The sequence below is a fragment of the Lactuca saligna genome, chromosome 9 (genome assembly GCF_052625555.1).
Source record: "Lactuca saligna cultivar CGN05327 chromosome 9, ASM5262555v1, whole genome shotgun sequence".
In the NCBI taxonomy this organism is placed as follows: domain Eukaryota; kingdom Viridiplantae; phylum Streptophyta; class Magnoliopsida; order Asterales; family Asteraceae; genus Lactuca; species Lactuca saligna.
In genome coordinates, this window is record NC_136425.1 from 14,479,446 (window position 1) to 14,506,729 (window position 27,284).

Genomic DNA, 27,284 nt, shown 5'->3' on the forward strand with positions numbered 1-27,284 from the left:
TAGTTAAATACCAATTAGAACTAAATTTAAAATATTGTCCAAGTTACCTTTAAATGAACCACTGTGGCATTCCTTAAAGCGGGGGAAACATTGTCCCAACCAGATACGTTCAAAGGGATGTTCATCCATATATACTTCCCAATCTCACGGGTAAACCAATTACCATGGTTCCCGACAGGGGAATATGTCAGCTCCCTATCGAAATCCAAATCTACAGGCTTTCCCTTGTTTGCCCGTATTATCTTTGATAGTTGAATGTTTTTTGCTAGGCCTCTTCTTTTCTTAGGGAGCTCGGCTGAAAAATATAATTAAAAATATTAGTCACGATAGCTTATAATAAATGGATAAAAATATCTAACAACTATATCATAATAAGACTTACCATCCTGTTCGTGTTTGCCACGACCAAAGCCTCCGGGAGGTGGTGGATCCCCGGCTCCGTCACCTCCATGTCCTAAGCCCATAACATCCGCCATCACGTAGAAGAGTATCGCTCAACTAAACCCCATATATAGCCTGCAGAATTACAATATGAATAGAATTTACAGATATTACATATACAAAAATAATACAGTTTCTATTATAACATTGTAGTTTCCAAATTGCATACAAATACATACACAATATAACATCATACTTTTTTTCCATTATTGCATCCTACTTTTTTGTTCAATTTTTTCCATGCACAAATTCATTATACCAAAATATACTTCTAAATAGAAAATCATACAAATTCATCTAAATACATTTCCATGCACAAATTAAAATTACTACAAAAACTATAACTTATGAATTAAGAACTTTATCACTCATCATATGTATACCAAACTATTAAACCTAAATATCACATAATCATACATATATACAATAGATTCAATTCCATTTTTTCACTTTATTTTAGACATACAATACAACTTTCATATTCCAATTAATTTCATACAATTAAACAATACATCCAATTTCATACAATACATCAAATTCAAATTCCATTTTCAAATAATTTGATTTTATAAAGGTAACTTAATTTGATTCTAAAGGTAAATTAATTAGATTTTATAATTAATTTAATATTTTCTTTTTTGTTATTAGTTTAATTTATTAAACTAACTTTATTTTAATTTTAATTTATTAAACTAACTTTATTTTATTTTAATTTTAACATTAACTTGATTTTACAACTAATTTGTTATTTTTTTAAATTAATTTAAATTTATTCTATAATTAAATTAATAGTACTAGAAGTACGTTGCTATTAATAACCTAATTAAAGCTAAAGTTGTAATGACCAACATTAAGTCACTAAAAGTATGTTGCTATTAAGCTGGCCAAACATTAAGTCACTAACAAAATTAAACACTTTGAAACCATATACAATACATTACTAGAAGTAAGTTGCTATTAATAACCTAATTAAGCCAAATGTATACATCTAATTTGCATATTCCAATTTCATCCAATTTCATACAAATATAAACATCTAAATTTCATTTTAAGGCAATGTGGTATAAACATAAATTTCAATCCAACAAATGTATATATTCATGTCATTTTTTTTATACATCAATGTAATCTAAACATAATTATCAAAATATACACAAAATGCATAATTAAATTCCCACAAATCTGGAAAAAAAAAACACACACACAAACCAACAAAATAATCCAATAAAATACATATAATCAAACAAAATTATCCAACAAAATTATCCAACAAAATGCATAATTAACCACTTCATATCTCAAAATACAAACATAATCACTCAATATAATTGAAAAATGCTCACATTTTATCATCTTAATTAACACAAAAACAGAAAAATCATAGAAAAAGATGAGAAATTCGACCTTGGGGGAAGGAGGGGCAATTTCGGAATTTGCAAAAATATCACCGGTTTATGGCTGTCTTGGGGGAAGGAGGGGCAAGCACCGGTCCAAGAAGCAATTCCAACTCCACAAACTTGTCAAAAAATCGTGATATTGAAGAAAGAAAGAGAGGAAAACGAGAGAAGGTGGAAGGTAAGGAAGAAAATGGCAGAAAGGGAACCTGTGAAGGGGTAATCTGCGTTTAGTATTAACGGCGACGGGTTTTAGCGGCGACGCAAGGGTAATAGCGGTGACAGCAGGGCATTAGCGGCGACATGTGGAGGGAAAAGGGAACGCGCGTTTCCGCTTTCCTCTACAGCCGTTAGATCAAAATAAAATCGGACGGATGGGGTGAAAATGACGCGGATCGCTAAATCAAAGCATTAGCGGCGACGCATAGCAAATGCGGCGACATGTAACGCGTCATTTACACGTCGCCGCTATTGCTATGCGTCGCCGCTAATGCTTTGATTTCTTGTAGTGTCATTTTTTTCTTTTGTCACATGCAAGCCAATTATCTCCATTACATTAATGTATTTTTATGGTAAAATTTATCTTCTTCATGTTATGTTTGTTTATACTTTGGTTATATATATGCCAATCATTGTTTACTATTATGGCTTGCACAACTAAAAGTGCAGCAACCTTCATGGCCAAGGATGTAAGAAAATAAAATCTGACGTGTAATATTCACAACTTGATAGTTGCAAAGAAGCAGACGCCGGTTTTATTTGCTCAACAACACAAAAAGGTACTTGGGTGTTTTATTACTATTTTTACAATGTAAAATGTCTTTCTTTACAACCAATCATTATTTGATATATGGATGGAAGATATTGTATCGATTTTCATAATTTTTTTTTATTGTATAGGACTATGTCTCCCTTCAAAATTTTAAGGGTAGCCATTGATTTCTTTAACTAATATTAGTCATCGACCTAATAAAATCATGGCAGTTCTTAAAGAAAATCATAAATTTAGATCCTATGAGCTAGATGCATTTGGGAGGAATATCAAGGTAAAAGAGAATAATAGTTTTAGTCACGAAGTTAATATGTATTTAGTTTTAGTCCCACAATACGATTTTGGTCATTATATTGAATTATCTTCAGAATTTTGGTCATTGGGTTGTTTAAGCTAAATGCTCAACTATTCATTTTTTTAAACAACCATTTTCCTTTGGACCAAAACAAAACAAAAAAAAAAATAGTACCATAAGTATTTACGATATGGGCACATGGTGCAATTTTGAGAAAAGTGCATTGGTTATAATTTTTATGCATATATACAAAATTATTATAAATTGCAGAAAATCATATACGTAAATAAATCTCAAGCTAATATTAAAAAGCGTGTTGACATGATAGTTGCTAGGAAAACAAAGCGTGAGTACTAGCATCTTGGGAGCAAAATGGTTAGGAGCCAAATGGTTGGCAAGCATCTTGGGAAAGTGTTTGTTAGGGTATGTCACATTAGGAATTTTTCTTACAATGTCATTCTCTATGAAAAAAAAACATAAATTACTAACAAAACATCGTATTGTTTCAGCATTAAGACTATGTGATCAAGTTTAATGGGTATTCAATCTCTCATTGGTAAAACAATTATCAAATTTGAGTTGTATTGGTTAACCCATTATTACAACTTACAAAGTAAGCATGTTGAGTATTTATTAGGTTAATCTTTATGGTGTGAAATGGTAACTCTATGGATCTTGTGCATGGTTAATTATAGCATTGTACTTTAGTGTTATTTTACTTCAAAGAATTTTTGTAATTTGACAGAGCTACCCCATTATCGCAATAAAAATTACTGTATTTTGGATGGTGTTTCTACATTGGATAAATTTTTAAAATACAATGTTGTAATATGACGAAATAAAAGTGGAATGTTGTAATAAAAAAGGCAAGAAATATATAGCAACGGTCTATCATTTATTTATACGTTGCACCATCCTAATTTTGTTTTTTTGTTTTTCATATTTAAACATTGTACTTTTAGGGGCTTTCTTATTTAGGCATTATTTGTTATAATATCCTAATTGCAAGAAGTAGTATCATACTTTTGATTTGAAAAGTACAACGTATAGTAATCATTAAAAAAAAAGCAAAATGCTATAACAAAAAAAATAGCAACATACTTCCTTTTAATTGTTTACTATAACATCGTACTTAAATTTTATTTTTCTTTTTCCGGATAACACAAATAGAAATTACTTTTTTTAAATTTTTATTACAACATCTTACAAATCACCAACCATGGTTTCCACGGGTTATAACCTAGTATATATATATATATATATATATATATATATATATATATATATATATATATTATCATTAAGTCTAGTCTATGTACTATACACTAATGTTATCATTTAGTCTAGTCTATGTAGTATACACCAATTTTACACTCCACCATCATCCATCATCTCTCATGTTTTCAGCATAAAGAAAGAGAAAGAGAGTAAAAGCCAAAGAGGGTTAAAGAGAGAGAAATGAGAGGGGAAAAAATACATGTTTACCATTGTGGAGAGGAGATCGAAGAGGTCAAGAGGGTATCGGAAGAAGAGCATTCACTATTTTTCCGGCACCATCACACGACGGAGAAAAGAGATCGAAGCGGAGAAGCCACGTCCGGCGACGAAGAAGCACCGGTCCGACGATCGGCGAGAGAGACCGGTGTTGGAGATGCAGTTGGGCGGTGGGCGACGGTGTTATTCCGGTGAGATTTTGACGTTTCCGGCGTCGAAATTTCTTGGTCTTTATTGTTTTCTTAAACTCAAATCTTTGAGTTAAGAATTTTATATCTCTGATTCGATTTTTTTTCTTTTGTTTTATAGAGTTTAAGAGATTGTTTATTAGCTTAATTAGTTTCCTAATATCATATGGTTTCTTTTGATTTTATCAAGATTCTTTTGATTTAATCAGTGATTTTCGGAATAATTTTACGGGTTAATAACAAAATTTTGTAACTTACGTTACATAATCTCATAAGGGGCCAAATGAGCAAATAGCAAAATATAATGATTATTGGACTCATTTTATAAAAAAACTATATATATTTCAGGTATTAGGAGGCTGAAAACCGAGGAGGCCATGGCCCCTTCTAGCCCCTATAAGCGTCTGCCACTGTAGTCTATCATGAAGAGAGAGGATCAAATAGTAGCGTGAAACATGTGTATTGCTTGCCCCAAACAATTTGTGGGAGTTAGGCATGGAAATTTGACCCGACCCATTGGGAAACCCGGTTGACCCGCCCCGATCGGGGATGGGTATTCCCCGCAAAACTGAGTAACGGGCATGGGGCCGGGGATCCCCATTTAGAAAAAATTGGGGATGGGGACGGGACCGGGTATCCTATTCCCCAACCCGCTCCGTCCCCGGTTATATTATACCCATATATATAGGGATGTTATTCGGGTTGGAACCGAATCGAACCGACCCGGATCCGAATAAACCGAAAACCGAATAAGGGTAATTGTATGAACCGAAAACCGAATCAAATAAGCAATACGGGTTCGGTTCGGCTTGGGTATTATTCGGTTCGGTTCAGTTCCGACCCGAATAACCCAAATAACATGTACAAGATGATTAAGATGCCGAATAACCCAAATAACATTTAGAATGTGATTATAAATATTGTATTTTGTATGACTTTTGTAGCTTATGATTTCATAACAAATATTTTAAAGAAACAAATTAAAAGATTGAGTAGTAGATTAACACATTCAAATTTCAATGAGTAACATACATAATACCACATTGAAAGATTGAGTAGTAGATTAAGATATAAATTCTTACTTGAGTTTCTTGATTTGGAACCCAATTTTCCATGACTTGAATGAAGTTTGATCACACTAGAAACTAGAAAACAAGGATGAGGAAACGATTATTTTTTCCAGACGCAAGGGCCGACTTTTTTTTATCGTGAATGGACTTTGAAGTTTGAACTTTGAACTAGTGATGATCGATCAATGAGTCCAGGTTATTGCAAGTCGCAGGGGCAGCAGCCGCAATCGTCGATCAAAGAGTAATGTCGCAAGGATGAGAAAAACCTCAATCGATCAAAGAGTAATGCTGTCGACTCGTCGATTTGGTGCAATAACTAATACGATACTGTCGATTTGGTGTAATACGGATGATCGAATTTGATTTCGTTGATTTTTTTTGGTGTATTACGTGAGTTTTGTTGGGTAACGATCGATAGAAAAGAAGACCGAATAAGCAATCGTGTTAGGAAAAAAATGTGACTTTTCATATTCGGTTCGGTCCTTTTGGACCGAATAAGCCCTTATTCGGGTAACCCGGACCGAATAAACCGAAAACCAAATAAGCCTTATATATAGATACCCGAAAACCGAATCGAATTGCTTATTCGGGTCTAATTCGGTTCGGTTCGGGTTTTCGGGCCAAATTCTCGTCCCTACATATATACATTGATTAGTAATTTAATTACTGTTATTCGTTTAAGATTACATGTATTAGTTTATTATGGATATTAAGTATTTTAAGTAGGCCCAATTAATTGACCCAATTTCAATTTGGCAGACCACATTCCACGTATACGTACAACATAAGAAATTCATTCGTCAATATTTAGTCGCTGAGCACATGTGACGGCATTGTCTTCTTGGCGATTTATACCCACAACTCCTTTCTCAGTATCGCTTCAGGTATGTCGTTCGATTATATTAGTTTCTTACAAGTTAGTGAATAAATTCGTAGACCTACCGATAAATGCATGATTTTTTTGTTTTGTTTTTTTTTTGTATATAGACCCTACAAAATACTTAGATGTATGGGATTGTTTTTTTGTTTATACAAGACATGTTTATCTATGTTTTTTTATACTTCTCATTGTATATGTGTTTATAGAATATTTATTCAGATTGTTTTTTTTTGTTTGGGTCTCTAATAGATCTTAGTGACAACTTACAAAGTGTTACGATTTCTTGTTGTAGTTTTTTATGGCTAATTTAGAAAATGATAAACAACCCGCCATGATGATGAAAATGAAGACGATAAAGAACCAAAGCTTGTAGAAAATGATACGGCCACCGAGCATACCAAAAAAAAGTTGAAATCCATTGCGTGGAACCATTTTGATCCGATTTATGTTGATGGTGTTCGTAGATGGGCGAAGTGCAAAGGCTGCAATAAACAACTAACCGGTAGATCAAATGATCGAACAACATATTTAAAAGATCATTACAGAATATGCCCTAGGAAAAATACAAGGGACATTAGGCAACATATATTAGTTCAAGGGCAAAAAACTGCAGATGGTTTATCTTATATGAGTAAATATTCCTTTGATGCTAAAGTATCTAGAGAAGAACTAGCAAAGATGATTATAATTCATGATTATCCACTCTCCATTGTTGAACATTACGGTTTTCAAAAGTATACAGAAAGTCTTCAACCTTTATTTAAGGTGCCTTGTCGTCCTACAATCAAAGATGATATAACGAAGATATACGAGAATAAAAAATGTTATATCTTGAAATGTTTTGAAGAAAAACAATAGTAGGATTGCTCTCATGTCTGATATGTGGACTGCAAGTAACCAAAAGAAAGGTTATATGACAATCACGACACATTATATAGATGACAATTGGAAGTTACAAAATCAAATTATGAGGTATTCACTCTAATTAATGTTATTATTTATATTTTATAGAATTTTGGTTTATAGGAATATGATTTCTAAGCAAGATCTCATATAGTGAATTTGATGTTAATGCCAGATTTCAAATACTTATTAGGGATGGAAATGGGGCGGATAAGAGGCGGGTTTTACCATCCCTGTCCCCATCCCCGAGTTCGTAACCTCATCCCCATCCCCATACCCAACGAATGCGGGGAATTGAATCTCATACCCTTTAGATTTTGGGCTTATCCCCGGTCCATCCCCGACCCATCCCCAACCCATCCTCAATCTACTAACATACTAGAATCAATTAACGCAAAAAACAATTTCAAGATTAATAAAATATCAAAACCAAAGGTCATAATTAGATTGTGTTTACATCATTCATAAAGTTTAACAAGCATTAAAATGGCAATGATAAGGTTTAATAAGCATCAAAAAGAAAACAAACTTATACAAAAGAAACTTCAAGTCTTTGGTTCTCTTTGTTTCTTGTGTTTAATTTGAAAAATTACTCAACATCATCATCATATGCAACCGTCTTTGATTCGTCTTGATTTTTACCTGAAACACATAAAACTTATAGTTAGAAAAAGTAATATTTATAAGCATGTATAATATACTAATTTATATATTTATTAAAATTTTACCTTGAATTTCCTTCTGTAACCAACTTTAGCTACACATTAACGTCCCGACTGTTTTCGATTTGAGACGATTACGTTGTTTTGTCACCTTATTCCCGCTCATGCTAAATGTTGATTTTGAAGCAACGGTAGAAATTGGAATGGCTAACACATCTCTAGCAATCTTCTGTAATATAGGAAACTTGGAGCCATTACACTTCCACCACATCAATATGTCAAAACCCTCCTCATTTGGTAACAACTTCTCAGCTAAATAATCATCCAACTCAGTTTTTTTAAATCCATCATCCTCAGAAAGCATAGTCTCGAAATCTAACTCCCATGTTGATTTGCTAGAAGTAGGACCCCCTCCCTCCGAGACGTTAGTTGCACTTTGTCGTTTCCAAGAAGCTCCTCATTTGGCATCATGTTTCTTTTTATACTCTTCAAACAACTCAGTAATTATGTCACGTATTTGCATAATCTCACTTCTTGTTCCTTCCCCATATAACTTGAGAAAGAAATAATTGATCAAATTTAACTTATACCTGGGATCCAAGACAATTGCTACACTCATAACATTATGTATTACATTCCGATACTTCTCAAATTTGGTTAACATAGTTGATGCCATTGACTTAATAACTTCATTATTAGATACTTTCCAACTCAACAAAGATAGTTTCATCTCACAAATTAGAGGGAAGAAAATGTTTAATGTGGGATATTTTGTACTAGAAAATTTTTCTGTCACATGATAGAACAATTTCAACTTTTCACAAACCTCTGATGCCATATTCCATTCATCTTCACTAGGCAAGCAAACATAATGTTTCTCCTTTTTGCTCAAACGATTAAAAACTTCTCTATACTCCAAAGCAACACTTAACATCATATAAATGGAATTCCACCTTGTTTTGCAATCAAGAAGTAACTCATTTTGGCAATTAACACCTGCTTGTCTAGAAAAATGTAACGACCGAAAAATTTCAACCAATTTAAACTTTTCAAAAACAACCCGATTTCATTAAATCATTACAAAAAGGTTTTCAATACGATTAAATTAAAGTATTCCCAGAATCACATCACAACATAAACATGAGGAGCGGTACGATCACGCCTTCGTCTTGCCACGGTCTCCTGAAGAACCTGAAAAACATAAAACCACAACTGTAAGCCCGAAAACTTAGTGAGATATCCCCAAAATACCAACCACATATACCATACACACATAACATGCCATATCATATCCGATCACAGAACAACCATGCACTTCGGGTCTACTGTGTGACTGGTCCGCCGCACCGACCAACAGTCCACCTGGTCCACCCTCCGAGTCTAACCATATACATCGAGTCTGCAGTGTGATTGGTCCGCCCACACCGGGCCTTCAATCCACCTAGTCCACTCTCCGAGTCTAGCCATATACATCGAGTCTGCAGTGTGATTGGTCCGCCCGCACCGGGCCTTCAATCCACCTGCTCCACTCTCTGAGTCTACAGTGTGACTGGTCCGCCCGCACCGAGCCTTCAGTCGACCTGGTCCACTCTCCGAGCCTCGGCACGTCTGGTCCGCCCTCTTGGGGCCTACAGCCTATCCGGACCGCTCGCTAGGCCTTCGGGACAACCGGTCCGCCCTGGGTATCTTGGCCTATAGCTAGGGCTGTTCATTATTTGGTTAAAACCGAAATGTCCAATCGGACAATTTGGATTGGACTATTTGGTTCGGATATTTGGATTTTTGGATTGGTTTTAAGCTAGACCGAATTATTATTTTTGGATTTCGGATTGGTTTTGGTTTATAAAATAAGAACCGAATAGTCCAAAAAAACCGAATAACAACTTATTATTTATTTTTTAATATATATCTTTAATCATTTATAAATTTACTAAATTATTTTTTTAATTATTAGAATCTTTCAACCAAGATAGTACTTTAATATATACTTATGAAAAGTTTTTTGTCAATGAAAGATTAAACTATAGTTAATTTTTCTTAATAGTTGTTTATAAATTATAATTCATAGCTAAAAAGTTTTATTTAGTTACTTTTAAAGAGTTAGCTAATATTTAAATTATAAATTATTTAAAATGTCTTGGTTCTTAAAAACCGAATTGAAAAAACCGATCCAACCGAACTGTAATTTAGTTGGATCGGATCGGATTTGAACGTAGTTTGGACTATTCGGATCCATGTTTTGAAAACCGAAATCCATTTGGATTTACTTGATTGGATCGGATCAAACTGATCCATCCAAACGAACACCCATACCTATAGCACAAAGCAAGACCCGCCTCAACCCAACTCCAGTCCAAACATCAATGTGCACATAAACATACAATCATATAACAATTCATAGTCAACAAACTGATCAAACAGATCACACAACATATCATCATCCTAACCAGGATACCGACCTAACCGGTCATTAGCATATACCATCCTAGCTACCAGGATGCAACATATCAAAGCAATATCATAACAACAAATACCCGGATCTCAATCCGATAAAGGGTCGGCCTTAGTGCCTTAGACCCTGTTGATATAGTGAGGATAACTCACCTCGAAATTGCCGACTGAACAGATAAACCCAAGCTACTCCAACCATTGATACGATCTCCAACACTGGCCAACACCAAGACACTGAACTCAAAACAATATTCAACAATTACCAAAATGCCCCTGGAAAATAACTGGTCAACTGTTGGCCAAAGTCAACCCCTGACTGACTCTACTCGCCGAGTCATCCCAATGACTCGCCGAGTCTACACACATAGAATCTCCCCCATCCGCGACTTAACTCGCCGAGTCACCCCAAGACTCGTCGAGTCCAGCAACTCTGAGTCCTTTCTTACTCGACTCATCGAGTCATCCCTTGACTCACCGAGTCATCCCTTAACTCACCGAGTCACAGCTCAACCAGAAGAAACTTGGACCTCACGACCAGACTTGTCGAGTCCAAGAACAGACTCGTCGAGTCTAAGGCTATCTTCAACCTACTTGCCGAGTTCCAGACCATCTTCAAGCAACTCGCCGAGTACACCTTTGTGACTCGCCGAGTGCCTCTAGATCTCATCCCAAACAGAACCTTCTAGGCCATGCAATTGATCCAAAACGTAGATCTAGCCTCCTACAACCCATCCCTCACGTAAAGTGGCAAACTTTACGTGAATCCAAAGAGATATAGGCATTTTACACTTTAGGGATAGGGTTTGAGACATGATGGCTTCACTAATCACTCAAGAACAGGGACTTTAATGCACTTTAGACCTCCTCCACTCCAGATCTGAGGTAGCAACCTCAGATCTACTCTTCAAACTCAAGATACCACAAGCTAAACCTCCCATACATTCCAAGAATAATGAATCTAGAAGAATAACAGCCCAAGAATGAGATAATACCTCAAAAGGAAGCCCCAACAACAATGAAATCCGAATCTAAGCAAAGCCCCTTGCTCCAAGCCTCCTAACTCTCCAAAATCTTCCTCCAATTCTCTTCTCCAAGGCTCAATTGCACTCAAAACCTTCACAATCGCGTTTCTAGGGTTTTCTGGACTTCAAGGGAAGGTAAGGACGCTGGGGAGAGGATATAATGTCCTTTATATAGGGCTCATCCTCCGAAATTAGGGTTTTCTCCACTCAGCGCCAACTCGCCGAGTCCAGTCGCCGACTCGCCGAGTCGGCCACTTAACACGCGACCAAAATCGCGACCCTACTCGCCGAGTCCACTCGTGGACTCGCCGAGTTGCCCTTTCCAATTTACTCTTTTAGCCCTTCAACTTTACTCTTGATATTCCGGGATGTTACAAAAAAAGTCTAAAATCTTGTATTCTTTTAGGAGAACTTGTCCAAAATGAGATACTATTCCTAACATTCTCAATTGCACTCCCAATCACAGAAAATCCATCTTGCACAATAAAATTAATTATGTGTGTACAACATCACATATGAAATAATCTCCCCTTCAAAATTAGTGATGAAGTAGTAAGCGTACCTAAAAGCTTTTCAACGATGACATCATTTGTTGAACAATTGTCAGGTGTTAATGCTGACAACTTGTTGTCAATGTTCCTCTCCAAAAAGCATCTCATCATACCTTCTGACAATGCATCAACAGTGTGTGGAGATGACACATGTTGAAAGTTGGATTAAACAAAATATAACACTTCAAAACTTCATCTAACATTTTATATAATATAAATAAAAAATAAAATTAGAAGGGTTTGTGCTTTGATTAAAAGTGGAAAACACATATAAAGCTAGTTGAGCAAGATCCTTTTGTCTTTTTTGTTTTAATAAATTATTAAAAGCTATGTTAAGGGATTAACTTCTACAACATGATGTCACTTGTTTTTTCTTACATAAATCGTTATATTATAAAAATTATTGAAAATTTAATTGGTATTTTGGACTTTTTTACATAATAATCTAACAAAAAAAACATCACAAAAATTCATTAAAATAACATTCACAATCATTACTACCATAAGTAGTTTCGGCCGATGTGAGATAATAACAACGGAGAATGCAACATCAGTGGGAAGTGAATCGTTGAGAATGCAGGAGTGGTGAGTGGTAGTTGGAATGCAAGTGGCTGTCGTAATGTCCGACCATGGTGGTTGTGATAACGGCGACGACAACATGGAGCTTTTTAGAGGGAAAGATGAACGGATGTGGAGGAGGAGGGTGTAGGGATTAGTAAGTTCCAAGAAGCATTCAGAAGGTCCTTATGGTTTGGAAACAAGCGAAAAGGACGAAAATGCCCCCTCTCAAACGAAGATAACTTAACGACATTAAACCGAGGGACCATCTGTGTCGGATTTGGAAACGTTAGCGACCAATGGTGTTACCCTAATGAAAGATATCATTAAGTCGCTACTTTTTGTAAAGCACAGGGTCCATTTTTGAACTTTTGTCGATAATTAATATTTTAATTTTCTACCATAATTAAATATAACAAAGATTACTATTACACCCTTAAATAAATAAATAATTAATTGATTATTTTTAAATTTTAATTAGTTCACAATCAACCCTACATCTAGGCAGTTAGAATACATAAACTTATCTCTCTCTCTCTCTCTCTCTCTCTCTCTCTCTCTATATATATATATATATATATATATATATATATATATATATATATATATATACTAGGTTATAACACGTGTATCACACGGGTGACAAGTTAAAATAACATAAAAACTTTAAAAATCGTAATTAATAATCATAAATGTATAAAAAGTTATTGGCTCACACTGAGCATTAAGAAGTCTAACAATTGAGTGAACCGAACATAAACTCATCATATATCTTGTTCTGTATAAATGAAAGAATAACTTTTTGAATGTTTAGAAAATAAAAAAGAAATTCAACAGACAATTAAACATTTTTACCTAAGAATATGAGTTGAGTAAAATACTAAAATTTAACACATTGAATTTTAAAAAAAGAAAAAACATTGACATTTTCATGACAAAGGAATAATAATATTTACCTTTCAGACTTCGAAGAATTGTAAAATGATTGAAAATATAATTTTGTAACAAAACAACTTTGAATAAACTATAAAGCACGATCAGCAAGTTAAATGCATAAAAGAGCAACCTACATTTTTTTGCTTTACCTTTTCCACTTTATAGCAACATACTTTAAAGCACAAAAAAAATTAAGTGCATAAAATAGCAACCTACTTTTAACAAACAACCCCTAATATGGTTTGATTAAATAGAAACCTAATTTTAAAAGAAACAACCCATCAACCAATATGATATTAATTTTTAAAAAATAAATAACCCCTCATTTTATTGCAACCTAATTTTAAAAATAACCGACTGTCAACCAATTTTATTGTTTGTAAATCGACATTTTATGATGGAACCAAGTAATAACCATAAAATTTTGGTAGACATGACAACAACCACAACCGTACACAAAATACCCTAATGTTGTACTAACAATCCAAAACATAAGGTAATCAAAATACATTATTTTTCATTTTAAGTGGGTAGAATTAAGAAAAAGAAAAAAATAGTAAGAATGACCAAAAAGATTATTTTGACTAAAAAATTTTACTTTTCTGCTTTAAGTGTTTCGTAACCGTGTACGGAATATTTTTTTCATTTTTAAGTGGTCCAAATAACCAAAAAGAACAAAATAAACAAATTGACCAAAAAGGTTAAAATTGTCATTTCTAAAAAAAGTATACTTATTGCTTTAAGAGTTTCATATCATTATAACGTTCTTTATTCAGTTTTAATTCATCGAGAAATGATTAAAATAAATAAAAATGGTGAAAAAACCAAATTGACCAAAAACATAAAAATGATCATTTTCACCGAAAAACTTCTACTTTTTGTTATCAATTTTTCATATAATTACAAAGTACTTTTGTGTTTCGTAATAAGTGCTACAAATGACCAAAACATTAGAACCTTTAATTAGAAATGTACTTTGTATAATAATAAGTATGATGCTAAATTGGACATAAATATGAAAGTAAATTGATATTTAGTGGATTTAGCTGAATCATGGGCTAAATGTACTAAATAGCAACATACTTTCATTTTTATGTCTAATATAACATTATACTTTTTATTATATAAATACATTGCTAAATAAAAGTTAATTGTCCCTGTGTAAAAATTATAGGAATAGTCCTTCTGCTAAACAAAATAGTTGTACGAATGGTCCCTAATTTAATAAATGTACAAAAATGGTCCTTATATAAAAAAATAATGCATAACTGGTCCGTGTTTAACAAAATTATCATAAATGGTTTGTGCTTAAAAAAACGCATAATTTGTCTAAATGGCCTAATTGACCAAATTAAACCAAATATGCGGTTGAAATGACGAAAAATGTAAAAAAAATGGTCAAATGACCAAATTAGAAATGAATCTTTTAAAGGAAAAAAGACGGGGAGCTTCTGGTATAATTTTTGATGCACGAGGCCTCTTCAAATTGTGTATGTTTTTGTAAATACATGTATAATGTTAATATTTTTAGTAAGGCTGATAGCAACCATTTACTGATATTAGGAAAATAACAAACAACAAAGGGTAAAATAGTCTTTTTTGTCAATCAAATGGGAGAAAGTGCAGCAGTTTGTTGAATGAGTAATATAACACCTAGCTAGCTAATCTTTTTGTAATTATGTAAAACTTGGAGAATGAATTGATAGAAATCTCTTATATCAACAAAAGAATAAGTCTGTTATTAATATTCAATTAATAAATTATAATGGTGGAAGATAATGTTAGATTGTTGGCTAAGTAAGTGATTATAAGTTACTTTCATAATAATTTTCTTAATAACTATTAATGTACTGGACAAATATTAGAAAACATTTTTTGGTTTCATGTCTACCAAACTATTATGGGAGTATATATTAAAAATACATATATTGTAAAAACATGCCTTAAACAAAGAGACAATCATGTTATTATTTAGCTTTATAAAGTAATAATAGATCAAATGTATAGTCCATGTTTGAATAAATGAACAGAATTGTCCCTGTATAAAAACATATGCTTAGTTAATTAAAGTGCATTTTGGTCTTTTTTTTAAGGATTGGAATGTGATAATAAGGGATTGAGAGTTCGGTTAATCTATACTATTTTAAAGATTGGCATGAAGGTATAAAAGAGGGGCATACTTGGTATAATAAATTTGAAAAGTTGGGAATTTTGGTTAAGCTTTTCGAGGAATGGAATGTGATAATAAGGGACTCGATCAGAAACTGTTTGACTGTATTAAGCAATAACATATATGCTCTGATTTATCAATAAATGATATAAAAATCTTGGATTTTGGACGCTTCAAATTACATGCTGCACCAATCAACTGTTGATACACCTGTAATATTCAAGATCCAACCAAGAAAAGTCCAAAATCGTTTATTGGCTATAAATTTAATGCATAAAAAAATCAAATAATTATTATACCTGGATATTTTCCTTGAATATTAGACATAAAATAAATAGTTGCTTCATGATCTAGAATGTATAATATTTTGCCCCTGTTAGTGTATCCCATAACGGTAGAAAGCTTCATCTTATATGAAGTAGAAGGAATAAAACCTTTAATTGCATCTTCAATTGGTAACTCTTTCTATATCGTTATGGGGTTATCAGATACATAAGCTACAACTGAAGCTTCTAAAAACTTCTGTTGACCAGAACCTATAATGTGTATAATGTAAAATTGTAATAAGTAAAGAACAATAGGTGACAACTCGATGAGATGACCATTTGAAGCACTTCATAGGCGGCATAAAAATTAATTAGAAGTTACAACCAAAACCAAATACTAAAAACAAAAAATTTTAGTTCAAATAGATCCAATTAGAACATTTTGGTCATCTACAAAAAAACAGCAGTTTCGCCCAAAATCTACCAAGAAACCCTATACTTAAAACAAATTCACTTCCCTTTTGCTGCATTCTCCTAGTTTTGATTGACCATATATTAGTTGAATTCATACAAAAATGAAGATCATTAGAATCAAATGGTAAATGATAACTTAATTGCACGACCCTTGACTAATATTTTTTGCTTCTAGTACAGCCAAAAATCAAACGTACAACAATCAATCATACAACAACAGTAAGTAAAAGAATGTTCATGAAATGTTCAACAACTCTACCAAGGATTTTCAGTAATTCACTAAACGTCATGAAAAGGGAATTGAACACCATACATATACACAAACCTGGTTACTAAAATAGAGATATTTCAAGAGAAAGAACCCTGTTAGAAATTTTTTATAAAGAGAGATAGAGACCCGATGGTGAAACCATGGTCTAGAACCGGATCCAAGAAAAAATCCATGTAAGAAGAAAAAAACGATGACAAAAGGGGTTCATGATGAGAAGGTATCGGCAGTTTGTGTTGGTGAGCGTTACCTCTAAGCTAAATAAAAAAAAATCAACATATTAGTCACACTTGGTAAAGAAGATCTGAAACCTCGAACCCTAAACGATATGATTTTACCTCTCTTTACAGAAGATCTGTTAATTTATAGAGGAAATAGAACATATTTTTTTTCTTTCAAAAATCGTCCTCTGTTGATATTACGAATGAAAAGTTAACAGGTATCAATGGATATAAGAAAGAATCAAAATCTGTATAGGATTAGAGAGAGAGAGAGAGAGAAGAGAGAGAAGAGATGAAAGTGTTATCAAAATTTGAATTTCAATGTCAGATACATTTCAAAGAAACAATGAGGATGAAGCAAGGTTTGTAGATGGTAACTTAGGGCCATTGACCATGAAGCATACCTGAATCGAGGTTACGGTGAATGTGAAGGGGAGGGAAGGGCTAGCCACAGGCAACTGGTTTGCCTCGAATGTTGAGATGGAGATGGAGAAAAAGTAGGTTCTATAGGATTTTGAAGTTAAATTGTAGAGCGATTCAATTGATCGAAATTTGGGCAAGATTTGATTGAAGATTCTGAAGATGTATTCCTGATTTTTTGGATCGAAGAAACACCCGATTGAGGAGGAAAATCCATAAGCGGGAAAAAAAAAATTAGAAAGTCTCATAAAATGCCACGTGTCGCAGGAATGGTTTATAAAAATGACACGTGGCCTTAAAGAGGTTTTTATTATATATTGTTGTGAAACCCGTATATTATACAGGTTGATTAAAACAAAATGTTAAGTTCGAACTAAATAGAAATTTTATTTGAATTTGAAATTGAAATAAGTGAAAATTATGAGAAAAAAACATGCAAAAAATAAACTAATTAAAATTATGTGTTAAGTGTACTAAACGAGTTAATTATAACAAAATGTTAAACATAAAGGTTTAAATTGTAAATTTATTTGAAATTGAATTTAAAATTTAAAATTTAAAATTTAAAATTAATAGTCATTATGGTAGGTTTAATTTATAGAAACTAAATTAATAATAAATTGAAACAATGACAAGTGGAAAATAAATATATATCTCAAAATTATGACAAAATTACATGTGGCTAATTTTATGAGAGAATGACATGTGGCAAAGTCATTTTCATTTATTATGGTATATATATATATATATATATATATATATATATATATATATATATATATATATATATATATATATATATATATATATATATATATATATATTAAAAGACATGTCACTTAGTAACTTTAAGATGATTCATAATTTAGCCACTTTCAAGAGTTTGTCATTTTTATTCCCTTAACATTTATATATAAATGTGACTAGCCTTTGTTCAAAAGTTTGCTATTTTTGGTCCCTTGAATTTACCAAATATGACCCCTCAAGTTTTTGTCATATTACTTTGTGGAGTTGACACTTTTGGTAGCCCGTCTTCAATATTCTCATTAAAAAAAAAAAAAAAAAAAAAAAAAAAAAAAAAAAAAAAAAAACGAAACACATAAACATAAAAAATATATATATTCTAAACGCCACAAAGTACGGATAACCTTCTAGTTTTACTAAAAGACATCTTTAAGGGACTCACATCTTATTTTAATAAAAATACATCTTTAAGACCGATGAGAGTCGTCGTGGTATATGCAACATTGTATGTCATGGTGGCTATGACAAACACCGGTCCACAGTGGCGGACCTTAGTGGGGCATTTGGGGTCCCGGGCCACTGCTCAATTTCCGGCACGCAGTGTAATTTTTTATTTTTTATAATATTTTTTCTATTAGGTGCACCCGCTTGAAGTACGAGGAACACCCCTACTAAAACAGTCTACGTTCGCCACTGCCGGTCCTTATGTACGGGTAGTGTTGCTCTCTCTCTCTCTCTCTCTCTCTCTCTCTCTCTCTCTCTCTCTCTCTCTCTCTCTCTCTCTCTCTCTCTCTCTCTCTCTCTCTCTCCACGGTAATTATAAGTTGGATACCATTTTGAATGAGGCGGACTCTAATACCATCCTAATCAAAACTAATTATTCTTGATAAAAAGTAATCATAAAAATATTAATTAAATAATACCTAATATAAATTTTTAAATTTAACATTTATTTAAAAAAAATTACTTTAATTTTAAGTTAAAAGTATTAATTAATACATGTTTCCCTTTATATTATTTAATAATTATAAATAGATATACTTTGTCTTTAACCTATAGATTTTTTTGGATATTTGGTTGCATAATAATATTTTTATTTTTATTTATGTCTCTTGTGTTGGTAAACATAATTATTAACTAGATAGGAAACTCCGTTTCGCGGGGGTTGGATTCGCCACTAAAGTCAAAAAAACCGACAGGATGCTTAGTATATTGTTGGTGATTTGATGACCATTGCTGATATTGGTATCGAAATGTAAGTATGTTGCTATTATGGGTGACAAAGATAGTTAAAAAAAATTGAATTTTAATCAATTGTATAAGAATTAAAAGTCTAATCCTAAGTTACAAAAGCAATAATACAATCGGTGATCCTGAAACGACCAATTTACCTCTATTTCCTCCCTGCCATCATCACCTCCCATCCTAGTTACAAAAAACCCTTCCTATCCTCAAATGACTAATTTACCCCTATATCCTTTCCTGCCATCATCACTTCCCCTCCTAGTTATTGAAATGACCAAGTTCTCTCCCTACAACTCCATGTTAAAGTAAGACAACCATCTGCCCATAGTACCTGTCAAAAATCTTATACACCTTATCAAAGAAAAAAAAAACTAAAGTACGTTGCCAATATCAATAAACCAAAATACGTTAATTTCATCCGCCTTTGTACAATGGTTTTCGCTTCTCAGAAAATGCATTCAACCCTTCTAACCTATCACCTGTGACCAATATCTCTTCATAGCATTCGTCTTCCAATTCCAAATCAGACCTGGTCTCCATTTCTGAACCATGGCTAATCACTCTTTTAGCCATCCGTATAGCCACAGGACCCTAAAACTGTAGTTGGATTTTATGAAGAATTGAAGTTTATTAATGTAATAAAAATGTGCATGGCCAATATGGTCCTAAAAACTACTTTCTCAACTGAAATTAAAAAATTTTAAGCTATCATTTAACCAATTTTAAATAACCAAATTTAAAACTACAAAGTTTTAGAGTAAAATTACTTAAATACAATTATTAATTCCTTATATAAGAACTCTACAAATAAAAATCAATCTTATTTCTTTTATCTGAATATATTTGCTGAAAAATATTTCAATATCTCTCAAATGTACAACTGATGAGAGATTGACTCATAGTCTCATTGCAAATTGTTGTAATGATGGAGCGTTAAATTCATAGACATAAGGGTAAAATGGTCATCCCCTCAACTTTGGAAAATTTGAAAAAGAAAGACTTTATTCATGTATGTGAAAACATTTATGTTATTGATAAAAAGTAAAATATATTGCTCATTTGGTAGCAATAGTAAAGCATGTTGGTATTCTCCAACAAAAAATTAAAATTAAATATAGTATAAAGTCACATTAACTTACCAGAGGCTCCCTCTTTGGCGCGTGAATGAAACATTCCATGCCCTGGGATAAATAGATGCAGTTAACCTCGAGGGACGCAATATTGCCACATGTGATCCTGGCTGACACCCCACGGAATCATCATCACGGAAACAAAAATGGCGTTTTCGCTCCTCCTCTTCCTTAAGCAAACAGTTTTGCATGATTTTTTTTGGAATGATTAAGATGCTAAAAACCAAAATTATTAATGGAAATTAGTGCACTTACGGGATCCTGGAATATACAACGATTGTAAACCCTTCATAACTAACTATGTTTGTTCTTTTTGAAGTTCAAATATCTTTCTTCCTTCTTCATAGCTACTACCAAATGTTGTACATCCACTGCACATGATCTTTCTTTTGTTAATACTTCCCATTTGTTGATCATATTACTGCAACTAATGTAAAAGGCCGGTACCATATGCTACAAAAAGGAGCATTAATGGAATCAGTGGTTTATTAATTTTAGTTACATATTGACACTTTTGCTCTGGTAATCCATAAAGAAGATGAACCTTAAGCTTTTCCACATGGAATGCATGATTCATAATCTTTCTATGTTTTGCCCATTGATCAGCTTCAACATCTGCCAGCCCACTTAGTAGCAACTCTGTCAACGAATTTCCTACATCTAGTTTTTGAAATTGAGAATAATTTGCCAAAATCAGTCGTATTAGTGCAGGTTCTGTTACGTGCACAAAAGGTCATGGGCCCATCCATGTATATAAATTCTTTCCTTTACCTTTACCTGAATACAAATATCCAAAGGACTTAATATAGATTGTTTGAAAGATCAGATTACGCATTCTTGAACAAAACTAATATAGATCGTAGCCTTTATATTCGGGATCTTACTGTTTGAGTTTCAGGTCAAACGAACAGCCTTTTTAACTATGCCTATATGATGCTTTTCACTTTGCATATAATATGTGTATTCTAAACTCATATGGAAAATTTAAATGCAAAGGTACCACATAAAATCTATAGTTATGCTGATTGTACTTTGGTCTTTGAGATAACATCATGTATGTGACACATAGATATGATCAGCATATAAAATTTGGAAAGACATGCTAATGGATTTCATTGGTCAAGATTTACTATTCTGCAAACTAATTATAAAATCTGAACATTTTTAAAACTTCTATAAACATGAATGGAATTTTTGACAAAAAAAAAATAATTTTTTGTTAAAAACGTTTGTAAAAAATTTTCTTTGAAAAACTCAACAAAATAAGATCTACTATCACTGCTCGTGTGTATACATTACATACCATACGTCTTAGCAGAGTTATAAAGATATGGCATGACACGTGGGACGATGTCGTTGGTGAGATTTATGGGATTCAATTTGGCATCATCAGTCATCTGCACAACCAAAGGCCATTCAGTTCAACCCAAAACCTAACTTAGTTCAAAATTGAGAAGAAAATCTAAAATGGATAAATTTGCTTAATGTATAAGAAACAATAGCACAACAATGTATATAGAGGCAAAACTCAGGAAGTAGATATAAAATTTATTAGATATTTGAATCACCTTCATGGAACATATGCAACTTCACGTATTATTGATTTAGCGCCTGTTAGAGAGCTCGCCTATGAACAAACAAACTTGGGGAAATAATCTAATCTAATATACCTAATTAAAATTGGTAAGAAACTCACGTAATCAGTAGGAGTCGTTGTTTACTTTCCTTTCATCCTCATCGGGTCTGTATCCAGCATCGTACTACACAGTAAAGAGGGCAGGTCAATAACCAATTAAGTGATTAACCCAAAAATTGAAATCGACAAAGCATGGAATCATAAAATTTGAGTGCTCAACTCTACCTGAATCCCGAAACGTTCAATTTGTGAAGTTTGGATTGATAAGGGAGACGTCTGGAACCTAAAATCGATCTATGAACGCAAAAGAAACATAAACTGATTTCAGACCCATCGATTAGAAATTTAGGACCAAATTAATTCAGAAAGTGAAAGAGTAATCACATGGAGAAATTTATTAGCCCTAATAGTAAAATGGAACGAAACATGGATTATTAGACTGTAAGATTTGAAGCAGAAGTTCGGAAGTAGGGATTTTGGACTTTAATCAATCCAAAATTAAACCTGATGTGATGATGGTCGTGGGTTGCGAAGCGACACTGGTGGATTTTGAAGCAATACATATATGTGTGTCTGAGTGTTTCAGTTGTCGTCTAAGTCAAGGAGCCACCCAACTCTCCGCCTTGCTCACCTACCTGTCGCACAAGAAACACACGTAAGCGATGGCGGAGTGATACATCGCATCGTCAAACGACTCCGTTTGTCGGTCTTCCTCTGCACCTAAGTCGATGTCGGTACAGAAAAGCGAAGCAATTGGAGGTAGGGATGGGTTCGTCTGATGTTGAAGATCGATGAATCGGTTGGGGTAAAATCGAAGAGGCAAAAATCAGACCTCACACCGGCGATTAAGAAGGGATAAAATGAAGAAGCAGAAGGTAGAGGATGCTGGAGCTAATGGCGGTGACACCACCGAACCCGACAACCACGCCAATCATGAACCTGCACCATCAATTTAGAGTAGAAACATCAACATGCATCTAGGGCTCATGAAAAGATAGTGGAAAATTCTCACCTGCAATTAGAAGAGGAAACGGAGAAGGAAGAAAAGGAACGTAACGATAGATCGAAACAGAGCAAGAAAAGCAAATTCGTCGAAATAAAGATTAAAAAAAATGCCAGCAATCGAAAAGTGATTGGGTGGAAAAGCGGTGAAGAGAACAGGCGAAAAACACAGTAGCATCAAAAATCGTTCAAATGGCATAAACTGAACAAATGGCAAAAGAAACCATGCCCCCATAAAAGAAGGACTTTTTCTGCCAAAAAGACAGTTATTTTACTGTAGTTAACACGAGAGAATTTTAATATATATATATATATATATATATATATATATATATATATATATATATATATATATATATATATATATATATATATATATTAACGTTTTATTATGTCTTTTAATATATAAAAATAGTAATTATTAGTTTTTTAAATAACTAATATTTCCACTTTACAAACTCTTCCATAGACAAACATACACCGTTAAAGCTATTTTATTTGGTAAACATAAATAGTTTTTAAGATTTCTTAATGATCAAATAAACATGTTATTTAATTATTAACTAACTAGGTGTAAGATTCATGTTTACATGAGTTTATTTAAAAGAAAAACTAAATATGAAAAATTAAATATTTAAGAAGTTTAAATTTATAAGAAAATTAATAAAAATATTGAATTATTAAAATTAAAGTATTTTTCTGTTTTAAATTTGAATAAATAATTTAGATAAATTAACAAATGAAATTAATGAAGCTTTAATTTATGAATTTTGAAATTAGAAGGAAAGTTCATCAATGAAATTGATATGGATTTATTATTACATTTATTGGAATTATTACATTTAAATATTATATGAAATTTAATAAAATTGAAAAAAAAAATCATAAAATGACATGTGGAATAAAAACTAATTCAAAATAACCACAAAATGAATAAATGACATGTGGCAAAATGAATGAAAATATAACATGTATCAAAAAAATCTTTATTTATCATGGTAGATATTCATGATATATGCGTCCTTCAATTACCTATCACCTATATCGTATATACGTCCTTCGATTACTTAGTATAAAACATTAATTTTAGTAATTTTCTATAAATATGACAATATGATAATTTTCGGTATGTTTCTATAGTTGATTACATTAAATAAAATATAAAACAGTTTTCTTTATTAGAAAAGAATATTGTTTTGTTAACAGTAAATAAACCAAAAACAATAAATATAAATAAATAAATGAATGAAAGAGGGTCGATTATGTGGAAGAAAGATAGGAGTGCAAAATATACAAGTGGAAAGTGGCAGTTAAAATAAATAAATAAACAAAAACAATAATAAATAATAGTACGGTTTATAAACATAAAATAGATAATGATTTAAGTACAGAAGATCATCATCTAGTTTCTATAGAAACATCATCTATGCGGAAACGAAAGATTATTATTAGATGAAACAAAATTTAGTACCAAACATGTATTTTAAACAAGATAAAGGGGTCTAATGTGTAATTTTTCAATCTTTTGATAGTTTTGGTATCCGGTCCCATAATATAATACGGTTATAATTAGATAAAATTCAAGTATGGTCATGTCTGGGCAAAAAGAGTTTGGACTAACACCGATGGTCTAAAAGTTTCATTTTTTCGCGAGTTTGGTCCATTTTAGTTTGAACTTTTTTTTAAAGACGATTTTGCTCTTATTATTTAATTTTCCGTTTTTGTTTTTATTACGAGCATTTATAAAAACTAAAAATTAAACAAAAATACTCTCTCTCTCTCTCTCATGAGATAAACATGCCCCAAACACCCTCTGAAATTGGTGTGCTTATCTGTTCCTTCCTTCCTATTCTTCTTCTTCGGTTTGCCGACAGCCAAGAGGACAACAGCCCTCTCTCGTTTTCCTTCATTCTCCTCGATTTCCTAGTAAGCCAAACACCCCACCTGATGTTGTATTGCTTTCGTTCCTCCCTCTCTTGCGTGCTTTACTACCGGATCATAAAAGAAACAACCAAGAGGCTGCCGGAGCAGCCCCTCACTGCCTTAACTGACGTCGACAATAATTTGTTGCCTTCGTCTTCCTTTTCCGCGATCAGTCAAGAATTCGAAACCTTTCCCTCAGTTTACTGTCGGTGACGAAGTCAAGAAGGGTAACGAAGATCGTCGGTCTCGACAGCTGGTTCCTCTCTTGACGGTTCTGCCACCACCAAACCACACTCCACCACCAATGTTTCTGTCATTCTCCTTCTTCGAATCGGTCAAGCACTGGAGGTGCTTCCCAATGCTTGACCGATTTTTGATTCTGTTGTTCCTTCCCGCTCAGACGAGAACCAACGTCCTAACCCTTCTTTTATTTATTTTTTTGACCAAAACCAACCCTCTGATGTGTTAATATGACAAAACCATATCCACAATCTATTTTTAGAGAGGGAGAGTGTGATCGAATCAAGAGGCGTTTTTCCCTCTTTCTCCTTCTGGTTCTCAAGTTGCAGGTGGATATGTGATGGAGAAATGAAGACTAGGGGTGTAACACTGAAAATTTTAAAATTTATTTTTCACAATTTATAAAAGCATTTCTCTCTTAATTTCATAAAACATCAAATTTCAAATTCCAATATGTATCATACAAATCCCAAGATCACATAATTATATCGAATTCCTCTACGTGTGTACAGATCAAGCCGGCGCCTTCCCACGGTCATCGCTAGTACCTGAAACAACAACACTAACACTGTAAGCACAAAGCTTAGTGAGTTCCCCAAAATACCACACATAAAACACATATTAGCCACTCGAGGCCATAACTCTATGGGTCCGTGCACCCAACTCTGTGAACCCTCAGGTTCTAACTCTGGGAACCTTCCGGTTCCAACTCTATAAGCATGCACAACATAAATCACATAGACATCATGCAGTACAGCACATAGCATACACATAACATACACATACTCTATCACATGACTCTGATTACCTACTCAAGGTAAAGTATAGTGAGAAGACTCACCTCGCGTGTCTCGGTATCTCACGATCCCTGGAAATCCCTCGTACTCGATCCTCCGAGCTCTAATCCTCCTATAACATCACAAGACTCTAATTAACACTTTTATCTCTAAGGTTGACTATCCCTAAGAAGTCAACACAGGTCAACGGTCAACTTTGACCGGACTCGGCGAGTGCACGCGGCAACTCGGCGAGTCTAGACGTTCTCACCAACTCTCTAGGATTCCCTTTCTACACGTCGAGTACTCCCCCTGACTCGACGAGTTCCACCTGGAAGAATCGCGGGACCACCCCGACTCAACTCGGCGAGTCTCAAGAACGACTCGGCGAGTCCCAGCTCGACTCAGACCACATGACAATCCTCTCTAACTCGCCCTGACTCACTGGGTCAACTCCTGACTCGTCTGGACCACTCTCTGGCCGGTCCAAGGCAATCTTCAAGCTACTCGCCGAGTCTGCTCATCGGACTCGGCGAGTCCATTCCATGCAATCACTCAAACTTGCTTCTAAGGTCAGATCTACTCCAACAATTCATAGATCTGGCCCTCCTAGACTGATTCATCACGTAAAGTCCTAGTCTTGATGCATTAACAACCTCTATATGACTAATTATGAAGAATCTTCAACAAATCTCACTACACAAGGTCATGACCTCCATTGTTCTCTATAAAGCTTGAAGAATGAGACTCTCTGGACCTCTATGGATCCAGATCCGAAGTCTCATCACTAGCATGGGACTATTTGGCCATCAAATCAACTCAACAAGGCCACAAGAAACCCTAAAATCGGTTATATTTCACAAAACAGGAGATGAGTCGAAATTATACCTTTAGATTGAAGGGTCAAGCTTCCAATCCACCAAATAGCAGTCCCCTTTGCCTCCTCTTGGCTAGAGCCTCCTTCTTCTTTGCTAAACAACACACAAATGTCAAGAAATGCCTCCTTTCACTCTCAAATCGCTAAAGCACTTTTAGGGTTTCTCTCTATGGACTGATGGATGCAAATGACGGCCATAAGGCCATTTAAATAGGTCCCAAACCCGAGAAATTAGGGTTTCATTAAACAGCGTGGACTCGCCGAGTCCATATCCT

The 27,284-nt window shown here is 33.6% G+C and overlaps 1 protein-coding gene and 1 long non-coding RNA gene across 15 annotated transcripts; both read right to left on the reverse strand.

The window, feature by feature from the left end:
* Positions 1 to 7,989: 7,989 nt before the first annotated feature.
* Positions 7,990 to 17,686, reverse strand: LOC145013993 (uncharacterized). 4 transcript variants are annotated; one of them, XR_013665369.1, is made up of 4 exons: positions 17,421 to 17,686; positions 12,135 to 12,236; positions 8,166 to 9,290; positions 7,990 to 8,079 (listed from the first exon to the last, which is right to left on the reverse strand). It is a non-coding gene; the product is annotated as an uncharacterized LOC145013993 (long non-coding RNA). The 4 variants fall into 4 exon arrangements; XR_013665368.1 differs by having other exon boundaries at positions 12,135 to 12,239; XR_013665370.1 differs by lacking the exons at positions 7,990 to 8,079; positions 8,166 to 9,290; positions 12,135 to 12,236 and adding exons at positions 15,820 to 15,997; positions 16,087 to 16,323.
* Positions 17,687 to 19,469: 1,783 nt separating this feature from the next.
* LOC145018541 (cytochrome P450 72A11-like) lies at positions 19,470 to 23,381 on the reverse strand. Of its 11 annotated transcripts, none has more exons than XM_078976417.1 (10): positions 23,204 to 23,381; positions 22,912 to 23,130; positions 22,696 to 22,826; positions 22,417 to 22,485; positions 22,124 to 22,315; positions 21,859 to 21,952; positions 21,100 to 21,215; positions 20,811 to 21,008; positions 20,565 to 20,725; positions 19,470 to 20,016 (listed from the first exon to the last, which is right to left on the reverse strand). In XM_078976417.1, exons 5-8 carry the CDS (start codon positions 22,127 to 22,129, stop codon positions 20,850 to 20,852), a joined length of 375 nt encoding a protein of 124 aa, XP_078832543.1. In that variant the 5' UTR covers positions 22,130 to 22,315; positions 22,417 to 22,485; positions 22,696 to 22,826; positions 22,912 to 23,130; positions 23,204 to 23,381; the 3' UTR covers positions 19,470 to 20,016; positions 20,565 to 20,725; positions 20,811 to 20,849. The 11 variants fall into 11 exon arrangements, 7 of the variants coding, with proteins under 7 accessions (XP_078832543.1, XP_078832542.1, XP_078832545.1 ...); XM_078976416.1 differs by having other exon boundaries at positions 22,124 to 22,166; positions 22,252 to 22,315; positions 22,696 to 23,130; XM_078976419.1 differs by having other exon boundaries at positions 22,124 to 22,182; positions 22,252 to 22,315; positions 22,696 to 23,130.
* Positions 23,382 to 27,284: the final 3,903 nt, after the last annotated feature.

Excerpts from the sequence above, each read along its gene's own strand:
- LOC145018541 (XM_078976417.1), bottom strand. Across the intron at positions 21,216-21,858 it reads TAACTCTGCTAAGACGTATG|ATGTAGGAAATTCGTTGACA; the intron begins GTATGTAATGTA and ends TTCAAAAACTAG. Across the intron at positions 21,009-21,099 it reads TCCATGTGGAAAAGCTTAAG|CATATGGTACCGGCCTTTTA; the intron begins GTTCATCTTCTT and ends TCCTTTTTGTAG.